This window comes from Trachurus trachurus (assembly GCF_905171665.1).
Source record: "Trachurus trachurus genome assembly, chromosome: 13".
Taxonomy (NCBI): Eukaryota; Metazoa; Chordata; class Actinopteri; order Carangiformes; family Carangidae; genus Trachurus; species Trachurus trachurus.
In genome coordinates, this window is record NC_139892.1 from 33,780,953 (window position 1) to 33,801,163 (window position 20,211).

The 20,211-nt window shown below is 42.3% G+C and overlaps 3 protein-coding genes across 3 annotated transcripts; 2 read left to right on the forward strand and 1 right to left on the reverse strand.

The window, feature by feature from the left end:
* Positions 1-312: 312 nt before the first annotated feature.
* Positions 313-7,810, reverse strand: mre11a (MRE11 homolog A, double strand break repair nuclease). The gene is made up of 20 exons (XM_083985572.1): positions 7,758-7,810; positions 7,154-7,229; positions 6,781-6,913; positions 6,519-6,679; positions 5,740-5,827; positions 5,482-5,623; positions 5,277-5,391; positions 4,867-5,052; positions 4,593-4,764; positions 4,432-4,512; positions 3,827-3,956; positions 3,629-3,729; positions 3,351-3,521; positions 2,590-2,649; positions 2,353-2,512; positions 1,633-1,716; positions 1,364-1,428; positions 1,213-1,274; positions 962-1,058; positions 313-774 (listed from the first exon to the last, which is right to left on the reverse strand). The coding sequence occupies exons 2-20, from the start codon at positions 7,171-7,173 to the stop codon at positions 733-735; spliced, it is 2,070 nt and encodes a 689-aa protein (XP_083841698.1). The 5' UTR covers positions 7,174-7,229; positions 7,758-7,810; the 3' UTR covers positions 313-732.
* Positions 7,811-8,228: 418 nt separating this feature from the next.
* cep57 (centrosomal protein 57) lies at positions 8,229-15,278 on the forward strand. The gene is made up of 11 exons (XM_083984302.1): positions 8,229-8,445; positions 8,814-9,000; positions 9,279-9,467; positions 11,807-11,928; positions 12,038-12,166; positions 12,644-12,721; positions 12,852-12,947; positions 13,157-13,237; positions 13,350-13,579; positions 13,653-13,797; positions 13,901-15,278. Exons 1-11 carry the CDS (start codon positions 8,398-8,400, stop codon positions 14,084-14,086), a joined length of 1,491 nt encoding a protein of 496 aa, XP_083840428.1. The 5' UTR covers positions 8,229-8,397; the 3' UTR covers positions 14,087-15,278.
* On the forward strand, positions 15,263-20,190 carry LOC310996377 (guanylate cyclase soluble subunit beta-2-like; the record flags this gene model as incomplete). The annotated part of the gene is made up of 15 exons (XM_083985753.1): positions 15,263-15,307; positions 16,146-16,219; positions 16,312-16,406; positions 16,537-16,697; positions 16,842-16,941; positions 17,056-17,294; positions 17,421-17,508; positions 17,618-17,721; positions 17,817-18,033; positions 18,129-18,449; positions 18,817-18,965; positions 19,058-19,204; positions 19,305-19,459; positions 19,556-19,749; positions 19,871-20,190. The coding sequence occupies 15 exons, from the start codon at positions 15,263-15,265 to the stop codon at positions 20,188-20,190; spliced, it is 2,409 nt and encodes an 802-aa protein (XP_083841879.1).
* Positions 20,191-20,211: the final 21 nt, after the last annotated feature.

Here is a 20,211-nt window from a genome sequence, read left to right on the forward strand (position 1 = left end):
TTATGTAAAGCTTTACATTTCAATATGTTTGAAAGTACCTTAAAATGTAAAACAATGTCATCTAAGCTTGTACTAAACTAAACCCAAGTTTCCCCAAGTGCTTGTGTTCCTAAGTGTGATAAATGTAATGCAATCTGTCTAACACAAATTTAGAACGACTGCTCCATTGTCACCCTAAGCATGGGACTTTATAAAACCTCCCACCATGGTTCAGCAACCAAACATAAGACTGCCTATGACTTTGCTGGCACAACCTTTGAGAGGGAGATGCTAAAAAAAACCATAGGGACAGTCAGAAATATATGAAAAAAAAACAACATTTATTATTCCTGAATATCAGAATACCACAAAGGCCAATGACAAAACCAAACACAGATCAGTGATGATTTACAGTAGAAGACCATTAATAGGTTCAGCCGGTGACTAACATGAGTACAATAAGTCTTGTCAGAAAGTCACTTCCTCATTGCCACCTACAGTAATAGCCTTTAGCCTAGCCCTTTCTCCAACACATATCACTGGATAGCTTCACCCGAAGCAACAGCAGCCTACGAACGTGATTATTATTTATTGTTAACATTAGGAAGACCGACCGCTGAGGAAACTGAAACACGACTGCACTTGTAAATCCTTCAAAGCAACTCTGCAGCTGCTAATTTCCTACTTATCAATTACAGAATTTCTGAATAATCAGCAACATTAACACATATTCCATAACAGATGCACTTGTGGTTATCTCCGTGATCGACGGCTGCCGCCTTTGAAGGGGTTATCCTGAATCAAGAATTAAAAAAGAGAAAGAGATTAATACAAAAAATGATTAATACATTTTCCACAGACAACTGAAAAGTTAAGATAAAGTGTAGTTAATTTTTACTGAGTAAATATGAACTGGATTATATAATTTAAAGCATAAGGGTGCATTACTTTCGAATAAAATGTAAAATGTGTCTCTTATTACCTCATCATCATCGCTGTCATCAAATGCCACGCCTTTAGAAGCCTGGCTCTGGCTCTGAGAGCTGTTCCTAGTGAAGGACGACGACGCTGCTGCCGCTCTGTGGTAAGCAAGAAAAAGGCCCCGGTAAAAACAAGGAACAGTTTTCAAAATATGAGTGTTAAAGAACAAGAGAAAGAATATTTAGCTTCCGTGTTTGTCCCCGCATTTTTTTTTGTCACCTGAAAGGCTCGACTAAACAGAAACAAACTTACCTTGGAGGTGGTCGGGCAGCTTTCGTTACTGGGATATCGTCATCTGAGTCATCAATGGTCAACTGAAGATGGATAAAGGAAGGTACAGGTCACATCCATTTCAAAATAAGGGGGTGTGTTAAGTGTTTGAGTGTGGTGTCATTGAACCTACTTCCTCTGCTGTGTAAGATGTGGCGGCTTTACTCCGAGACGGCCTCTGGGACGACGCTTGAAATGCTGAAGAATCAGGTGTAAAGAAGGAGTCGAGGTGAAAGCAAAGGAAGAAAGTGAAAGATGAGGAGTATGGAGGGTTGATAATACAGAAGGCAACGCTGATGAAATAAAATAAGATTTCTGTGCATTCTCTACCGTATCAGTATGTTTTACAAATCATCACACACACACACACACACACACACACATTAACTCACACTCTCTTACCTTGCATAATGCTTTTGCTTTGGGTTGCTGCAGAGGCTCTCTGGGAACGACCCCGTGCTGGTTTGGGTTCAGAGGTAGTTGCACCTAAAAGAACAGATGAACAGTGGGACAAGAATTTAGGGTTGAAAAACTGCACACCCGATTCCTCACTGCAGGCTTTGCTTTGTGCTGTGCTGTACATCACAAAAAGAGTATCACACATGTTCTATGCTGACTGACTTACTAACTCCTAAACTACGATAACCTATTTGACATCTTTGTCTAGTCAGCTCTGTTGTGTTAAAAGAGTGTAAACCTGATCTGAGGTCCTTAGACTGCCCTCTGCTGGATAAAGTGTGTGACTGAACAATATCAACATGTGAGACTCAAACAAATATGAGAACCCCGTTTTTGTTTGTGTTAAACTGCACGTTATAATATTAGTCTTGTTATCTTTTTTAATTGCTGTACTACGGTAATCATAGCTTATCAGATGGTGAGTTAACCTCTGCTATAGATGTAACCCATTAGATGGCAGGATGCCCATCTACTGTAGTGATCTGCAGCCTTATCAGCTGCTGTGTGCAGAGAACATAAGGATCACTGGACATTTCTGCATTGTCCTTATGTAATTATCTAGTCAGTGATGATCACACCTTGGAACATCTTTTTACCATTGTGTATCGGCCTGTGTTTCTATTCGCACTTCAAATTTGTGACAAATACAAAATGCTAACTCACCTCTCCCCCGGCCTCCCCGTCCCCTGCCTCCTCGCCCTCTTCCTCGCGTTGGAGGAGGGAACGGGGTCGACTCCTCATCAGAGTCCATAGTGACATCGGTCGTTTCGTTGGAAGGGTCCTCACCACGCTCCAAACGGTGAGCTTTGGCTCTGCTCATAGCCTGGGGGAAAAAAATTAATAAATGAAGAAACAAATAAAGAAACAAATGCCTGTGAGCATTTCACACACTTGTATTACCTCTTGGATCTCATTCTCCTCCTCAGCTGTGTTCTTTTTGGAGTCTCTGAATCGTTTGACCTGAAAATATAAAAAAATAAATCGACTCCAGTGAAGTCACACATTGAAACACACACTGACTGAATATCAGGGTTCTCACTCTTCTCTTGAAATCATTTTCCAGCACTTTTCCAGGACATTACCAGCTGCTACACACTAACACATCCCCCGTCCCATTCCAAAATAAATAATAATCATAATAAACCAAACCAAACCAATATCATTCTCTCTCCCAGAAGTCGGATTTAAAGCTATGCAGTCTTTGGCTCTTACTTATCTATGAAATAATATCTTACATGCTTAGAAATTAAGACAAATTTATCATAGAACAATGCAAAAACATGTTGTTTTTGTTTTTAAACCACACCTAAAAGAGCTCTCTGTCACTATCTATCTGTCCCTCATCAGAGAAGACAACAGGTCCAATACTGGAAACACTCATCAACTCAATATCGCTAGTTTTCTCACTAGAAACTTCTTTGGGAAAGAAATCCTTGTTGGGGTCTGAAAAAGTCAAATAAAGCTCTGGTATCTGATGTCATGATGTGATAAAATAATAATTTTCCAGGACAACTCAAGCTTTTCCAGGACATTTGACTATTTTTCTCAATTTCCATGTGTTTTCCATGACTGGAAAATTGGTCAACCATTTTCCAGGTTTTCCAGGACGCGTGGGAACCCTGAATATGCACAGACTGATGGTAAACGGCTGTGCTCCTCACCTCTGCGTCAATATCCTGTTCCGTAATTACTCCTCTGGCCTGCAGGTGGCGCTGTGTCTTCTCCAGCTGGTAAGTGATCAGCTCCTGGATGGCATCTTTCTCGTCTTTGTCTACAAACTCCTGAATGGCCTTCCCCATGCCCTGCTCCGTCAGCAGGGACAGCTGCACCGTCTGTGAAGATATGCATTGCACATACACTCTTCAAGAGAATGCAAAGGCAAACCAGCCGATGAAAACAACTGTCAACACGTGACTGTAAATCCAGGTATGTACAGTACCTGTTCGGCCGCCTCAAAGTACTGTTTGACCAGGTCCTCCACTCTAAGCCCCTCAACTGCTGTGGTTTTTAACAGCTTGCTATAGTCTACATTGACTTCATCTATAAAGGACAAAAAATTCAACAGAGTCAAATGGTCAATTCTATACAATCTATGGTATAAACTGTGTATTCAGGTTTGTATTCAGCCCATGCTGACCTTTGATGCCCTCCTTCTGCTCACGCCGTCTGAGAAAGTGAATGAGGTCTTTTGGGTTGGCCACGCGGTCTACAAACTTCTGACTGAAGCGAGAGGTGTTGAACGCGTCAAAACCTCCACTGTAGTCCACCTGCAGGAAGCATAGAAGTTAAATGGATAGTTCAACATTTTGGCAAATTGGCCCATTGACATAATCTCTATAGTCATAGCAGTTGGTTTGTTTCCTTTAATTGTTGGTGCAAGCTATTTTTAGAATGGCTGAGCAGAGCCGCAAGCACGCTATGTCACGTTCCGTTTTCATCTCATAGCATGGTGAATGTGCAGGTCACAACTTGTCCACGAGTGCGTTTTGGAGTTGTTGGATTGTGTATTTGATGAGTTTGATGAGGGAACCAAGATCCCATGAGCCTCCGTAGCGTAGCTCTGAGCAGCTCACGGCTCTGCTCCGCCGTTCTAAAAACAGCTTGCACCGACAATTAAAGGTAACAAACCTACTACTAAAACTATAAGGATTATGGCAAAGGGCCAATTTGCCAAAATGTTGAACTATCCCTTTAAAGAATTTGAATCCAGGGTAAATATGAAGTTGTGTGTGTCTTTCTTACTCTCAGGCGAATGAGAGGTTTCTCTGGGGTGAGCGGACTTCCAAGTCTTTCTCTCTCAGCTTCCTCTAACATCTCCATGACCTACAGCAAAACCAGGTGGGACAAGTGGGTAATAAATACTGGACTGGCTCTCTGGTGTTTGATTGTGACTTCAGGTTTACCTTGGCGTAGCACAAGTCCTCCACCCTCTTTGTGACCTGTGGCGTGTCGGGTGTGAATAGGTCTTCGTAGTCAGCCAGCACCACGTCCTGGATGAAGAACTGACGCACCGTCTTCAGGGGGATTTTCTGCAGGTTCATCTTACGGCCCTTTACCCTCAGGAGCCCAATGTGCCTAGATACACACACACAATAGTGGTTTTAGCTACTTGATCGTTTTAAAACACATTCAGAATAGAGACACTATTGTTCACTTTGTGTGTGTATTTATTTGTACTTCTTGGTAGCCTCTCCAGGGGACAGGGATGTCGCCACAGAGCTGCCAGGCTGGGTCACATAGAAGAGTTGCTGCTCATTTCTGGTTGGTGCTATCAAACATTCATGCTCATGACCCCACACCACCAGGTCAAGAAAATCGTCCAGGAACTGCTCAGGAATATAATTTGTGGGGCCGTGCTTACTCCTAGACAGAAAACACACACAGGAAAGATAAAACAAAATTTTTAGATAATGTAATTTTGTAAGAAGTATTTATAACGATGCAATCAAAACATATACACCTCTGAACAAAGCATCATGAGCTAACCTATTATTTCCCCACTGGATCATGTGTGCTCCTAAAATGTGTTATTATAAGACGTTAATTTACAAGTATTGTCTCCTAATGGATTTCCAACATGTACACACCTGTTCTGGTGGATGGTGAAGAGGTTAAACCACTCATCCTGTTCTTCTTTGGGGCGAAGCATGGTAACCTGGTTGTTGACAAACATCCTGTACAATCGTTCATCCGGGATTGAACCTACACAATCAAACACAGGCAAACACAATTTAGACTGAAGGACATTTTCCTTATTATTAACCCTTAAGAAAATAAGAAATACATACGCACCGAGACCATATAAGGCCAGCTTGGTGCTGCCTTTCTGCATGAGAATGGGACTAATCTCTATCTTTTCCACAGAGTGGGAGTGACCAAAGTGATTGACCAGACCAGAGGCACTTAGAAGATCCAGCGCGCACAGACCTTCAGCCTGGGAGAAAAAGGGGCGCCATTACAAACACACACACAAGCACAGGGCACACAGACCCACAAATGCTTGCATATTAGTGTGATATAATAATTTAACCAATGCTGGAAGCAACTCACCCCAGTTGGGTCGTCATGGTTGCCATGGATACTGAACACAGGAATCGAGATGTTCAGGTTTTCATCCTGATAGTTAACCCAGGGGAACCTGCAACACATTGACACGAATATAACAACATAAATAAAACATTACTTTAAAGGGATAATTCAACATTTTGGTAAATTCACCTATCGCCATAATCCGTATAGTCATAGCAGTAGGTTCATTACCTTTAATTGTCGGTGCATGTTGTTTTGAGATACGCGGGGCAGAGACGTGAGCTGCTCAGTGAGTGAACACAATGGAGGTGAATGGTACAGGTCCCCTGTCCCTCAAAACTCATCAAATATACAATCCAACAACTCCAAAACACTCTCGTGGATAAGTTGTGACCTGCACATTCACTACGTTATGAAATAATCATGTAACATTATGAGATGGAGTTGTTTTTGAGGCAAAAGCATAGATGGAACTACATTCCAGTAGTTCCAAGTATTTGCTTTGTGTGTCGTAATGTTACATAATTATACGTGATTATTTCATAGCGTCGTGAATGTGCAGGTCACAACTTGTCTACAAGAGCATTTTGAAGTTGTTGGATTGTGTATTTGATGAGTTTTGAGGGACAGGGGATCATACTGCATTCGCTGAGCAGCTCGCGTCTCTCCAGCCGCGCGGATCTCAAAACAACAACACGCTAGGGATTATGGCAAAAGGCGAATTTGCCAAAATGTTGAACTATCCCTTTAACAGTAATGGTTCAAATGGAATAACCACACAGAAAGACAGAAAGACTGACTGGGATGTGTTGAAGTTGACAGTCTGGTCACTGAGGACATTGAAGAGTATGGGCGTATCTCCCATGCAGTATTCTCTGAGCATGGTGATGCATCTGTGGAGGCATCGGCGCGTTGGCTTGTTCTCATGGAACAAATCTCCACCCAGCAGGATGAAATCTACCTGTAAGGCACATCAGGGTTCAATACGAAATAAAAAATACTGCATAAAATAATTCAGTCCATTCAAGCCGAAACAGATATACACACACTTCATCTACATACCTGATTTGTCTTGGCATATTTTAAGATCTCATCCAGTGCAGTATAAGAGTCATTGCCACGGATCGCATCCTTCTCAAGGTAACCAAGGTGAACATCTGTAGCAATCAGGATCTTGAAGGTATCCTCGTCATCCCTAAAAAAAAAAAAAAAAAAAAACAGCACACAATACAATCAATCAACAAAAAGATATATTTAAGATTAGTTTATTCTGAACTTGCCTGGATATACTTGCACATCAGACAATTTGTACATGGTCTGAATATAAACACCATGCATAGACAAGTCACCAGAAAGTTTTCGCAGCTGTTCATTGGTAACCAGAACAATGACATTATAATTTATCTTAAAAAGGGTAGAAGTTGAATGGACTCACATTGTGTTCTCCGACGACATGATGAGGTGAAAAAATGACAGGTTACACCAGGCAGGTTGTCATCAAAAGCCTTATCCTGTGGAAAACACATTAAGATGACGTTTTCTGTCTAGAAAATGACATTATAGTTTCTTTTCGATTAATTTCAGAGATGCTTCTATAATTACAACAAGACTGCTATTTACGCAAAACGTGTAAATACTATACGGTTAAGTTAGTGAAGAGTTCACCTAACTTACAGTAAGTAACAGGATCGTCACAGACGCTTTGCTGTAGAAGCCACGTTATTATCAATAACAACTGCATTACAAACTAGCATTGTGTCGTATTGAGTGACCGCTAGCTAACTTATTATCCGTCAGTACAGGGGTAGCTAACAGCAGCATGTAACTGAATGACACGATAAGTAACAGCGAGACTGGTGAGTTAGCTTTCACTTTGCTAGGAGCTCATTGGTTATTAGATAACTAAATCCACTAAGCTATTTTATTTATTTATTTTTACAGATTCGGTTGTCCTAACTTATAATTCGCATGCACATTTAACTTTGACAACTGTTTATTATAAGCTATATATTGAGCAAATGCTTCAGGTAGCTACCCACCTCCTCCGAAGTCCAACAACTACCTACCAAACATGCCAGAAAATCCCGGCAACTCTTGCAAACCTCCTCCCCGCCCCTCACAAAGGGCTCAGGGTTATTGTAGTTCAACCCTGAAGCATCCTCGTTCTGAACCGAAGACTCTCCGCGTAGGAAAAACTACACTTCCGGTTTAGCGAAGCGGTGTGCGTTTGTTTTATCAACGGAGGGACACCGAGTTTACCGACATCCTCAGTGTGTGTGTGTGTGTGTGTGTGTGTGTGTGTGTGTGTGTGTGTGTGTGTGTGTGTGTGTGTGTGTGTGTGTGTGTGTGTGTGTGTGTGTGTGTGTGTGTGTGTGTGTGTGTAGTGTGCAGTGTGTACGTGCGCAGCGTCCAGCGGGCCAGGCCGGTGTGAGTATGGTTCAAACCCCTCAGACCCCGAGTTGTGTGTCTCTCCCAAGTGATGTTTTCTTTGCACAACCTCTGTTAGCTGTGGCAGCTGGAAACGGGCTTAGCTAGCGAGCTGTCAGTGGTAACCGTAACACAAACGGGCTTCGTTTTTGTTTTTACTTTGAGCTAATATCAACGTTTTTGTTTTTTTTGCATAATTTACTCTCTGGGTGGTGCAGCAAAGGCGAGACAGACTGGACTGTCTGCGTCTCAATGGAGACTCTGTCAACAACAGCCGCCGCTGATGCTAAGCGGGAGAAGGTAACACTTCAAAAATATTAACAATTTAATCTAGAAGAAATAAGAAACTCTGTTTTCGTCTGTTGTAGAGTCAGCTGGACTGCACAAGAAGCTTCCTAGCAGCAGTTGCTACAACACCGACTAAACAGCTGATGCTGCAAACCTATAAGTTAATGTGTTGTAACGTTATTAAAGCAGGGAAAATACATCAGCAAGGGAGCATGAATCTGACGTTTTTTATATCATTTTCATGCTTGTGCTTCATGTATTGCCCATTCATGAGATGGTATGCACTTATGCTATAGGTATTGAAAAATGTGCAGTAGATGCCTGATATTCACTATATGCTGTGGATGCTTTTTGACATTTAGGCATGCTTTTCTATGCAGGTGCTCTGTCCACCACCACCATCCACTGGAGTAGTATCCGACAGCCTGTCCTTGCCATCTTATAAGGAGTATCCTGCTCACCGTCCCTTCATCAGCACACTTGTGCATCACACACGTCAAGCACGTGCACATCAGCCATGTAGTCCATCATCACCCAGCAAAGCATTCCCAGAGAGCAGCAGTGCAGGTACATTTAATTCATGCATCTGTCTCCCAGTGTGGGATGCAGGCTATTCCCTTCACAATGTTTCCATTCAGGCGTTGTGGTGCTCCAGGGCTCCATGGTTACATGTGTAACATGATCCTGCACTACCTGAATGTCTTAGCTTCAGTGACATCTATGAAAACATATCTGATTACACTGTCTCTAACCATGACCTGAGCTCATCATATGCGTTGCATTCTTGCATCCAATCTCTCGCACACAATTAATGTGTATGTATGTGTGTGTTTGTGCATGTGCAGCGATCTTATCTGCCCTGAGGAACCTTCAGGAGAAGATCAGGAAGTTGGAGTTGGAGAGAGGACGTCCAGAGCTTGGTCTGGGAACGACAGGCAAAGATGCATCACACACACATCTACAGAGTGAGAGAGTCACACAGAGACAAGCAGACACAGTCAGAGAGACGAGTGAGTCATCCAACTGTAACCAAGGTGAGTTAATGGTTAAGAGATACTGATAATAATGACCCCCTCATTAAAGCAGAAGTAAGCGGAATATTTGTGTTGATATAAGTCTTAAATAGTTATATCTTCCGACGGCAATCACTTCTATACAGGGCCGTAGCCAGGATTTTTGAAATACCGAGGTCATAGTCGTGGTGCGCGGGGGGGTGGCGTCAGAAATTTGGGGCAATTTTATATTAAAAGGCTTCAATCTGGTGCACTTTGACAGATAAAAACTACACACATCATATTAGATTAATGCCATTTTTTATGATATTATCATCACTAGTGATCATCCAGAGAAGACCCAACTTCACTGAATTCTGATGAGAACACACCACCTATTACAAACAGTAGACTAGCTCCTCACATTCGTAGCAGCCACAGAGTAGCAAAAATATTATATTATAAAGTTTAATTCCAGCTCGAAAAAAAAAAGTCTGAAATGCAATGTGAAGGTCCTGGTTGTTAACATAAAGATGAACAGGTTTCTAGGGTGAAGTGTGCACTCTTTTTTTACCATAGCTATAGCCTACTATTTTTGGGGTGACTTCCTTCTGGAGCGTCAGCTGTGTTCCTCACTTTGAAACAGGCCCAGGAAGTTTGTTTGCGTTTCCTTATAGTTACCACAAACATACATCTGACTGCTCCTTGTTGCAGCAAATTTTGGTTTGTGTTATAATTGGTTATTCACGTTGTTTAGCTATGTAGTATTTCACATTTCTATGCATATTTTTTATTAGTAAAATATTGGTGTCAAACTTCATTTCGGTTGTATGGTCTTCTTTGAATGGGAAAATATGAAGAGATCTAGGTGAAATCAAAATGAGCCAAAAACAGTTGTATTTGGATGGAGTGAATATTATGACACAGGCTATTAGTGAAATATAGCCTAATTAGTTTTCCAAAGGTCAAATTCCACCTGGACATACGTATCTCTGATAATAAAACAGCTGCAAAATTGCTCAGGTTCATTTTTTTAGCATCTACTTTTACACAGTTAGCCTACACATTACTTATTCATTTGCCTGATATCCCATGATTCAAAGGTAGATTTTACTCTAATGTGATTTTTGTTAGTATTCTTACTAGGCAGAGATGAAAAATTTACATTTTCTGCTGTAGCCTACTCCAGACATGTCTGTAGTAATCTCACCGGTCTTAGCTTTCTTTAAATAAATAAATGAAAAAGACTGAAATAAAATTAATGGTCGCCTAAACTTTACACCGTATGCTCTTTGTTAAATCTGTCCAAAATTTTTTAGAAACAATTTCACAGTCTTTGTTTGTGAAATATTTGTGCTTGTGCACCACATATGCTCACATCTTGTGCATCTCCTGGGGGCTAAGCCCCCCCTGTCCTTAAAACTTAGTGACGCCCCTGTCTGTAAACATAAAATGTATCATGTCACTGTGCTTTTCACATAAAGTTGATGGAAGAATGGACAGTGCAGATGCCCCCTCAGTACAGTATCTGCAGGAAAGAGGTCTCTCTCCCCCACTTAGCTCAACTAGTGCATAGTGCAGGACACAGACAGTAAACGGCGCTGAATTGACCCTATTAAACAGCTGTTTTCTCCGCATACATGAGGTCCCGTCCCGAAATAATACAGCGGTTCAAGTGCACGTATGTACGAAACTTTTACAGTGTAACAACTGGTTGGAAAGAGCAGTTTATCTAGACAGAGCCAACTCACTCAGTAGCCTTCTCCTCCATGCACGCAGGCTCCGCGATTTGCTGTATCACTCGCTTTTTCCGAATGAATCACCTTTTTCCCCGCGACCAGTAAACAAACACCAGCGTACGTGAGGGCGTCAATAAACAAGAGCATTATAGGCCTACCAGAATTGTTGTTTGGACAAGAGAGGAGTCACTCAGTCACCTTCCATCTGTCCTCCCTAATACTTAGCACTTTTTTTTTTTTTTTTTTTTTCATTCATTAGGCCGAAAAAAATACCGAGGTCATGACCTCGGTGTCCTCAATGGTAGCTACGGCCTTGCTTCTATAGAGTGTTTGGTCCGAAACACGGGTCTGTCAGTCACTCTGCTCTGCTGTAAGCCGAGGAGAAAACTTTCCTTGTATCCTACAACCTTTATCCAATGAGGAGAGAGAACGGCATAAAGGGGCGGTCCTCTCTGTGTGTGCAGCCAAGGGATGCGCGTGAATGTGGTGATGTAGGGACGAGGGCGGGGACTGCTAACTCCATCGGCTGACAGGAAGTTAGCCAAAACGACCGGATCGCTTACTTCTGCTTTAACTTTCCTTAATTTCCTTGCATCTTGTTATTTTTTCTTCTCTCCCTCATTGTCTTATGTCTTTTCATAGTTTTGATCACCCACCTTGCTGCTGCAGAGTCTCGCTGTGTGAAGCTGGAGCGACAGCTGGATCAAATGAGACGGATGTTGCGCCACGCCAAGGCGGACAGGAGCATCCTGGTCAAACAGCAGGTTAGCTCGGAGTGTCTTTGTGGAGGCTGTGATATATTTTAAAGAAAAGGCCGCCATGCTTGAGTGAGTAAATGTTGAGATTTTGATTATTTGTTCCCGGCATTGTCAGGTTTCCATGGATACAGCCAAGTTAGCCGATCGACAGTCGGACACGGTGTCTGATCAAGCTCACCTGGAAAAGCTGGAGCGACTGGAGCAGGAGTATCTCAGGCTCACGCGCACACAGAACAATGCTGAGGTACATATACAAGGACAGAATGAAATGTCAATAGGAAAATGATCATGATCGTATAGATATATTTTCAACTTCCATAGCTATGGTTGTGACACGCAAAATTGTATTTGAATAATATCTACCGGTATGCTGAATGACTGAATGATACAGGACATGGATGCGTAATATCTTTATATAAATATCAGTGAAAACAGAAATGATTTTGGCAAAAAAAAAATTGGGGAGTGGTTCCCAACCAGGGGCTTGTGACACCTTTATGTTTCCCAAAATGAATCTGAAGGGTCCCAAGTTGACTAAAGAGATATGAAAACTAAATATATTATATTCCATTTACACAACGTGATTTCCTTTATTGGACCTTTACACTTCCATCCATGTTTTAAACAGTTTGTAGGGGACAAGTAGAAAAAAAGTTTTTTAATTATTCCTCTTAGTGATTATACAGTGATGATGATGACGCTGTGTGTCCGAATATGTCAGATAAAGATTCATGAGCTGGAGATGAAACTGCAGGAGGAGGAGCACCAGAGGAAGCTCATCCAGGATAAGGCCAACCAGGTGATGAGACATTCATTTATATTTCATCTTTAGCTACAATTTTCTTCCATGTAGTCTCAATTGGCAGGTTGTAGTTTGCACTTAGGTATCCCTTTTTGTATGTTGTGTTTTACTGTTCCTTTTTCCACAGCTGCAGACAGGTTTGGAGGCCAATAGGATCCTGCTGAAGTCAGTGTCACCATGTCTGTCCAGCAGACAGTCCAAAGAGAAGAAGTCCAACTCACAGGTAAAGACCTCCACAGCTTCACAAGTCTTTTCTGTTTTTTTTACAGGATTGAGAATGTTGCTTTTTTTCTCCCCGAACAAATGTGACAAGACAGCTACATCGGAGTGTTTCTCTACAGTGTCTTATTTTGTCAAGCAGTAGGTACTGTACATCCTGATAAATATTTGATTTTCTCTGCTTTTCTTTCTGTGCTGATTTTCTCCTCCCAGAAATCTTCACCACGGCAGTCGTCCTGCACAGAGCCACATTACAGACTGAGCCTCAGAGACGTGCCCTTTGTGGCTGGAACGGTAGTATATGGACATTATGCATTTGTGGTTTAGCCATTAGAAATAAAAGGTTTTGAGTTTCCGGCACCGCACTTTCCTTACACTGTCTGTCTCTCCTGTCTAAACATCTCAGTCTGTGGGCTGCAGCCACTCAGTCAGAGCCAACGTCCAGTCAGTTTTGTCTCTCCTGAAGCGACACCAGCCTCACCTCTGCAACAGCCGCGTCCTCTCCGGCAACACAAACGGTTATGATGCCGCCAGCCACAGGTGTTCAGACAGCTCCTCATCTTCCTCCTCCACCAGTGAAGAGGAACTGTCAGAGCTGCTGCAGGCGTTACAGGAGGAGCTGAGGCTCATGAGCTTGTGAGTGTATAGCTTCATTAAGAGCAAAATGCTTATGAAAAACATCCCGTTTTACACAGTTTATGTGCTGCAGGGAGCAGGACGAGTTGATGAGGCAGGCGCAGGACAGTGTCTCTGATCAGGAGAGAAGAGAACTTCAGATGGAGCAGGAGAGGCTACTGCTGAAAATGGAGAGAAAAGGAGAGCAGATCAGTAAACTTTACAAACACAAAATACAGGTGGGTTTTCACACAACAGCATCTCAGCTCATCATACACAACCAAAGTGTAAGATTTTGTTTTTGTCTTAATTCCTCTCTGTGATTTTCCTGTCCTTTTGAAGATAAAGAAGTTAAAAAAGGAAGTCGGTGCTAGGCCGAACAGCAAGAATCAGGTAAGAGCAACTACCACAGTGTCCACAAGAGGTCGCCCTGCTGGCACTGTCAAATTTAGACCGGGAGAGAGAAGCAAGAAGAATCTGAGGCTGCTGAGGGACATGAAAGCTCTGCAGAGCTCGTTATGGACCTGATGGTATCTCTGCTTTCTACCTTTAAACAGTATTTCAACATTAGCACAACCACTGACTGAAAACCACTACATGGACATGATGGACAAGGTTGTTTATGAACATTTGACCTACTATTTCGTATGAGAGATATATATATATTTTATTAATCGGAAACATTGTAACACTTCTAAAAACACTGTGTCCTGTACTATCTTTATTCGTCCAACCAAAGTGCATTAGTGAATTGGTCATCTTGGTGTTAAATTTCTCATTTTAAAGGATGAGGGCGCTTTAAATGATACATGAACCATTCTTCATGTTCATTCATTCTTCAATATAATAAAGACACTACACTGTGCTTTAGCACCAGAGGGCATCAAAGTTCATTACCACATTTTAGTTATATGTATGGCACAGCCAATGAGTGCTGGAAAATACATTTTAATGTTTTATTACTAGTTTTAAATTCAAATATTTCTGCAACTGGACCAGCCTGGTGATGTGTTTAAGGTCCTAAATGTACACTGTTCTGTAATTGGTTAAAACGGTTGATATACACCTATCCCTTTGATATGTGTATGCACATGCGTTGAGTGTTTTAATATTTGTAATTATTTCTGCTAATGTATATGGAAGGATTTTGCTATTATTTGACTATCATGACTTATAGCAGAGTGAAAATGCACTTTTGATTTTTTTTTATGTTTGTGTTTGCATATGACAACAGTCTTAGATTGTTTTTTTCTTGGCTTAGTTGTTTCAGTGGCAAAGATTATGCACTGGCAAACAGCCATGGCCCACTACTCGCTTTTATTTTTTTGAAGATGTTCCAGTGATCCTCTCTACCCTGCTGTGTTGCATTTGAGAAGCTCCTGCTCGGCCTCTCCACTTTGACAGATTTGTCATCTCTACCTTTGATGTTGTCGTCATGACGTCAGTAAACATCAGACCTCAATAAAATCACAAAGGCCTTAAAAAAACTAATCTGTGATTTAGTGTACAGTATAGTATTTACACAAACTCATAATGGAGCAAGATCAAAGGACAATTAAGGACTTCTCTGATAAAGCTGATTCCTGTTACTTTTATTATTTATTACCTGGTAAAGTGGGTTTGACATATTCAACGAATTAATATTAATTAGGAGTTTAATGTTTACAGAGGGACCTCAGATAGATTAATATAAAACCAATGAACATGTCTCAGCTCTACAGCTACAGGCAGATACCAGCAACCTTCAAGGTGGAATGCTTTCTTTCATGTTGCTCTTTGCATTAAATTGCGTGGGGAATGAATCAATACATACATTAAACACCTTAAATGTTACAATTTTGGTCCTGAAATGAGTTTTTATTGCCTATCTTTACGGATTATATGAACTGAATAGCAGCAAGTATTCCACTAATGTGATTTTATTCATACATATTTTCCCAGAATATTGAAATTGTATATTGACTGTTATTTGATATTTACAAGGAATAAAACAATATTAATGGGTTAATTAAATATTTTTAAATCTAAAGCATAAGTTTAGTTTTTTTTCCCCTTTCAAACTGACTCTATGTGCTCATTTCAATCTAATTTTAATCTAATCACCCACAGAGTCTTTGATCTCCAGAGATCAAAAAAAGAAATACCAGCCTGTAGGTTTTATAATCACTTTTTCTAAAAAAAAAAGAAAAAGAAAAGAAAAATAAAGTTGGATACAAACCACATAGTGAAGCAATATTCATCATCCAACACTGATATCGAAACGGTTTATGATACTTCAATAATATATTATTAGCCTGATAGTGAAGTCTCCGGACAGATCATCGCATCCTCGAGAGAAAGAGACCGTCTCCCGCCGGGAGGAGGCTGCAGCGCGGGGCTGGACAGGACGGCAGGTTCACCGTCTCCTGCGCGGATACAGCGATGTGACGAGGATTTATTTACCCAGAGGAAAGACGAGGCTGGTGGACCACTGCCCCTGGAACTTGACTTGAGATATGGTAGGAGTTTTGTTTCCGTTGCATTTGCAAACTGCATGACCTGTTTGACCAGGATTTATACCAGCCCCCCCTCCCTGTGCTCTCGACAGTATGGATTCATTAACACCTGTTTGAAATCGCTGGTAGTTGAGAAGTTTGGCGAGGAGACGTGGATCAAGCTCAGGTAAACGAAAAAAAAATATTTTATTGACACATTTCTGCTCAAATTCTCCCCTAAATTATTATTTTCATCATCATCATCATCATCATGCACAGGGAAGAAGCTGGAGTCCAGGACACCTTCCTGACATATGAGGTCTATAAAGACGAGATCACCATGCAGTTAGTGGCTGATGCCTGCAAGCTTTTAGGTAAACTGTTAACAACAAAAGTCTTGTTTTAAAATCTAGTCTCCCACCAGTTTTAATCCTAAATAAAAAAAAAAAAAGAAAAATCTGCTGGCACACACAATCCTGCTTATGTTTTGTCTCTCTCCCACAGGAGCAAAGCCAGAGGTCGTCTTGAGGCAGTTTGGAGAATATTTCTTTGAGTTTTGCAAACGCTCCGGCTATGATCACATGCTGCGGACTTTGGGAGGAAATTTGTTTGAGTTCACTCAGAATCTGGATGCACTTCACAGCTACCTCGCCCTCTCCTACAAGGTGCCTCAGCTCGCAGGCCTTTTGATGTGCCTGCACCATCTCATTTAATGTGTGGTGTTTGGCTATGAGGGGGGAAAAAAACATTGATTTGATGCTGTTGTGTGTGTTGTGTGGACACTGTTTGATTCTTTTCTGCTCTTGCAGGAGATGAACGCACCATCATTCAGGGTGGAGAGGAACCCTGACGGCACCATGCTTCTCCACTACTATTCAGACCGCAGAGGACTGTGCCACATTGTTCCTGGTAAATTAAAATCACATCATCAAAATCACATCTGTGTCCTTTTGTTGTTATTCTCACAGATTCATCATCACTGTGTTTGCACAGAACAAGTGACTGCACTCTCTTTTTTTACAGGAATTATTGGAGCTGTTGCGAAAGATTTTTTCAACAGCGACATAACAATGGAAATTGTCAACCAGCTGGAGGAGCTGGAGAGAACTGGGAAGAAGGAGCATGTGGTTTTCCTGGTGACACAGTGGCCAGCTGTTGCTGCTCGGCCCAGTGCGGGCAGCAGTAAGGCCGGAGATTTTCCAAGGACTCAATCCCTGCAGCCTCTGGCTAGCCAACCTAATGCCATGATCTGGATTAAAGAGGTTAAATTAATGATCTGTGTTACAACAAGGTCTGAAGCTGCGTAGAATCCAAGAGTGGACAAAATAAACCAGAACAAAAAACATTAAATGACTGATCATAGTTGAATTCCTTCTTCATCTCCTCAGCCTCATCATCAGAAGAGATCCAGTATCAGTCTTTCCATGCACAGGAGTCACTGGGAGACAATTAGGGGGCTGGTTCGCCTTGGGAAAGGTATATACACACAGTATAAATAAGATGGAATGCTTTGTATCCTGTATGTGTTACCTCAATTGCATATATTTTCAAATCTTTGCCTCACTTTTCTGTTCTAACTGTACAGGCAAACTATTGAGAGGCTTTGAACCAGTGTATCCAATGAGCCTTAAAATTGACCTGAAGACCTTCTGCCATGCTTTTCCTTTCCATATAGTCTTCGATGAGCAGGTAAAAAATGATAAATTCAGGTATGTGCTGTAATTTTTAACATGCATTGGATTATATATAATGAAATGGAGTGATCCTGGTGGTGTCTGAGGCAGCTGGTGGTGCACCAGGCGGGGGTGAAGCTCCAGAGGATCGTCCCTGGGCTCCAGACCATGAGCATCCATCTGGACCAGTACTTCAGCATTGTGCATCCTGAGGTCACCTTCACCATCTCCAGCATCAGGAAGTTCATCAACAGCCACTTCGTCCTGCAGACACGCAGGGAAATGATGCCTGAAGCATGGAACGACAGACCTATGCTGCAACTCAGAGGTAAATAATAAAAACAGTATTAAATCTATTTTGTATTGGCTTTATCTTTGTATACAGCAACTTGCAAATCAGGCTTTTCGTCATTTCGTCTCCAGGTCAGATGATCTGGATGCCCTCTCTGGAGTGTATGCTCTATCAAGCCTCTCCTCTGCTGAGAAGCCTTCAGGAGTTGGAGGAGAGAGACATGCACATATCTGACATCGCGCCGCACGACGTCACCCGCGACCTCATCCTGCTCAACCAGCAGCGGCTGGCGGAAATCGAGCTGTCCAATCAGCTGGAGAGGAAGAAAGAGGAGCTCCGCCTCCTGTCCCAGCACCTGGAGGAGGAGCGGAGGAAGACGGAGAACCTGCTGTACGCCATGCTGCCCAAGCATGTGGCCAACCAGCTGAAAGAGGGCAAGACAGTGGAAGCAGGTTAATGAGATGCAAATGTGCAAAAATATAAAAGGGATAATTAAACATTTTGGCAAATTGACCTATTGCCATAATCCCTATAGCTTCGTTACCTTTAATTGTAATAATAATGGAACGTTACGATACAGAGAAACCAAGAAATCCCATTAGCCTCTGTAGCGTAGCTCTGAGCAGCTCGCGGCTCATCTCGGCCGTTCTAAAAACAGTTTGCACCGACAAGTAAAGGTAACGAACCTACTGCTAAAACTATAGGGATTATGGCAATGGGCCAATTTGCCAAAATGTTGAACTATCCCTTTAAGCAATCTACTGTTTTGTGTCTAAAGCTGTGTCTAATGCGATTGCTGTGTTTTTTCGCATCCTGTAGGTGAATTTAAAGAATGCACCATACTGTTCAGTGATGTGGTGACCTTCACTAATATCTGCTCCATGTGTGAACCGATCCAGATCGTCCTGATGCTTAACTCCATGTACCTCCGATTTGATCGACTCACAACCGTGCACAATGTTTACAAAGTACACACAACAAATTTGTTCTTTAAATGCACATATACACAGGAATAATTTAGGGCTTCCGGTCTTGATTTTTAGAACTTTTATTTCCCCAGGTTGAAACCATAGGTGACGCCTATATGGTGGTGGGTGGGGTTCCCATCCCGGTGTCCAGCCATGCTGAGAGGGTGGCCAACTTTGCTCTGGGTATGATTTTGGCCGCCAGGGAGGTTATCAACCCTGTGACAGCAGGACCCATTCAGGTGCAAGAACGTTTGTGCTCCATTTCCAAAAAAATATGTGTTGCATTGAACATCTTGCATAATAGTTTTTTGGTGTTGTTCTTGCATGTGTTTGTTTTAGATCCGTGTGGGTCTCCACAGCGGCCCTGTGCTGGCAGGTGTAGTCGGGCAGAAGATGCCTCGCTACTGTCTGTTCGGCGACACTGTCAACACCGCCTCTCGCATGGAGAGTCACGGCCTCCCCAACATGATCCATTTGAGCCCGACTGTCTACCAGTGAGGACACCTGCGTTCAAGCATGAAAACCAATGCATTGTGACCTCTATGATATCTCCTTCTGGATTTATTTTGACTTCTATCTGTGTTTCTTAGGGCTTTGAAGAAAAAAAGCTTTGTTATCCAGAAGCGGGGAGAGATCGAGGTGAAGGGGAAGGGCAAGATGGTCACTTACTTTCTTGAAAGAAACCTGGGGGTCAGCGAGCAGCAGATTATGGGTCTCTCAGACCCAGAGGACGGGGATGGACGGCGGGAGAGCCAGATGAGCCAGCCTGATCTCCACAGACCAGGTCTGTTTGCAATCTTCTATCTATTAATTCCAAATTTATGTCCTCCAATTTACACGCATCCTTTAAACTAGGGAACAAGGACTCTCCATTAATATCGTTCCGTCTTTTCCCTCTGTCACAGTGTCTCATCGGCGGTGTTGGGAAGATCTTTGCTTGATCCCTATGGAATATGGAGACAACCTGAGTGAGCCGCCACTATCCACACATGTGTCTGAACCTGAGACCTGCACAGCCATCACGCCCCGGGACTCAGAAAGCTACGGGAGCCTGCACACCGACGATCAATCGGAGGACGGAGAGCTCGATCAGTTAAAAGACACTGATGAATTTGGAGTGAAATATGGGGATGAAGCGGACAGGGAAAAGCACTTGATTAATGCTGCTGAGGAAACCAACTGTCGACGCAAACACACCCAGACCAAGTTCTGTGTTGTGCTGTGAGCTGGTAATTACTCACTGAGT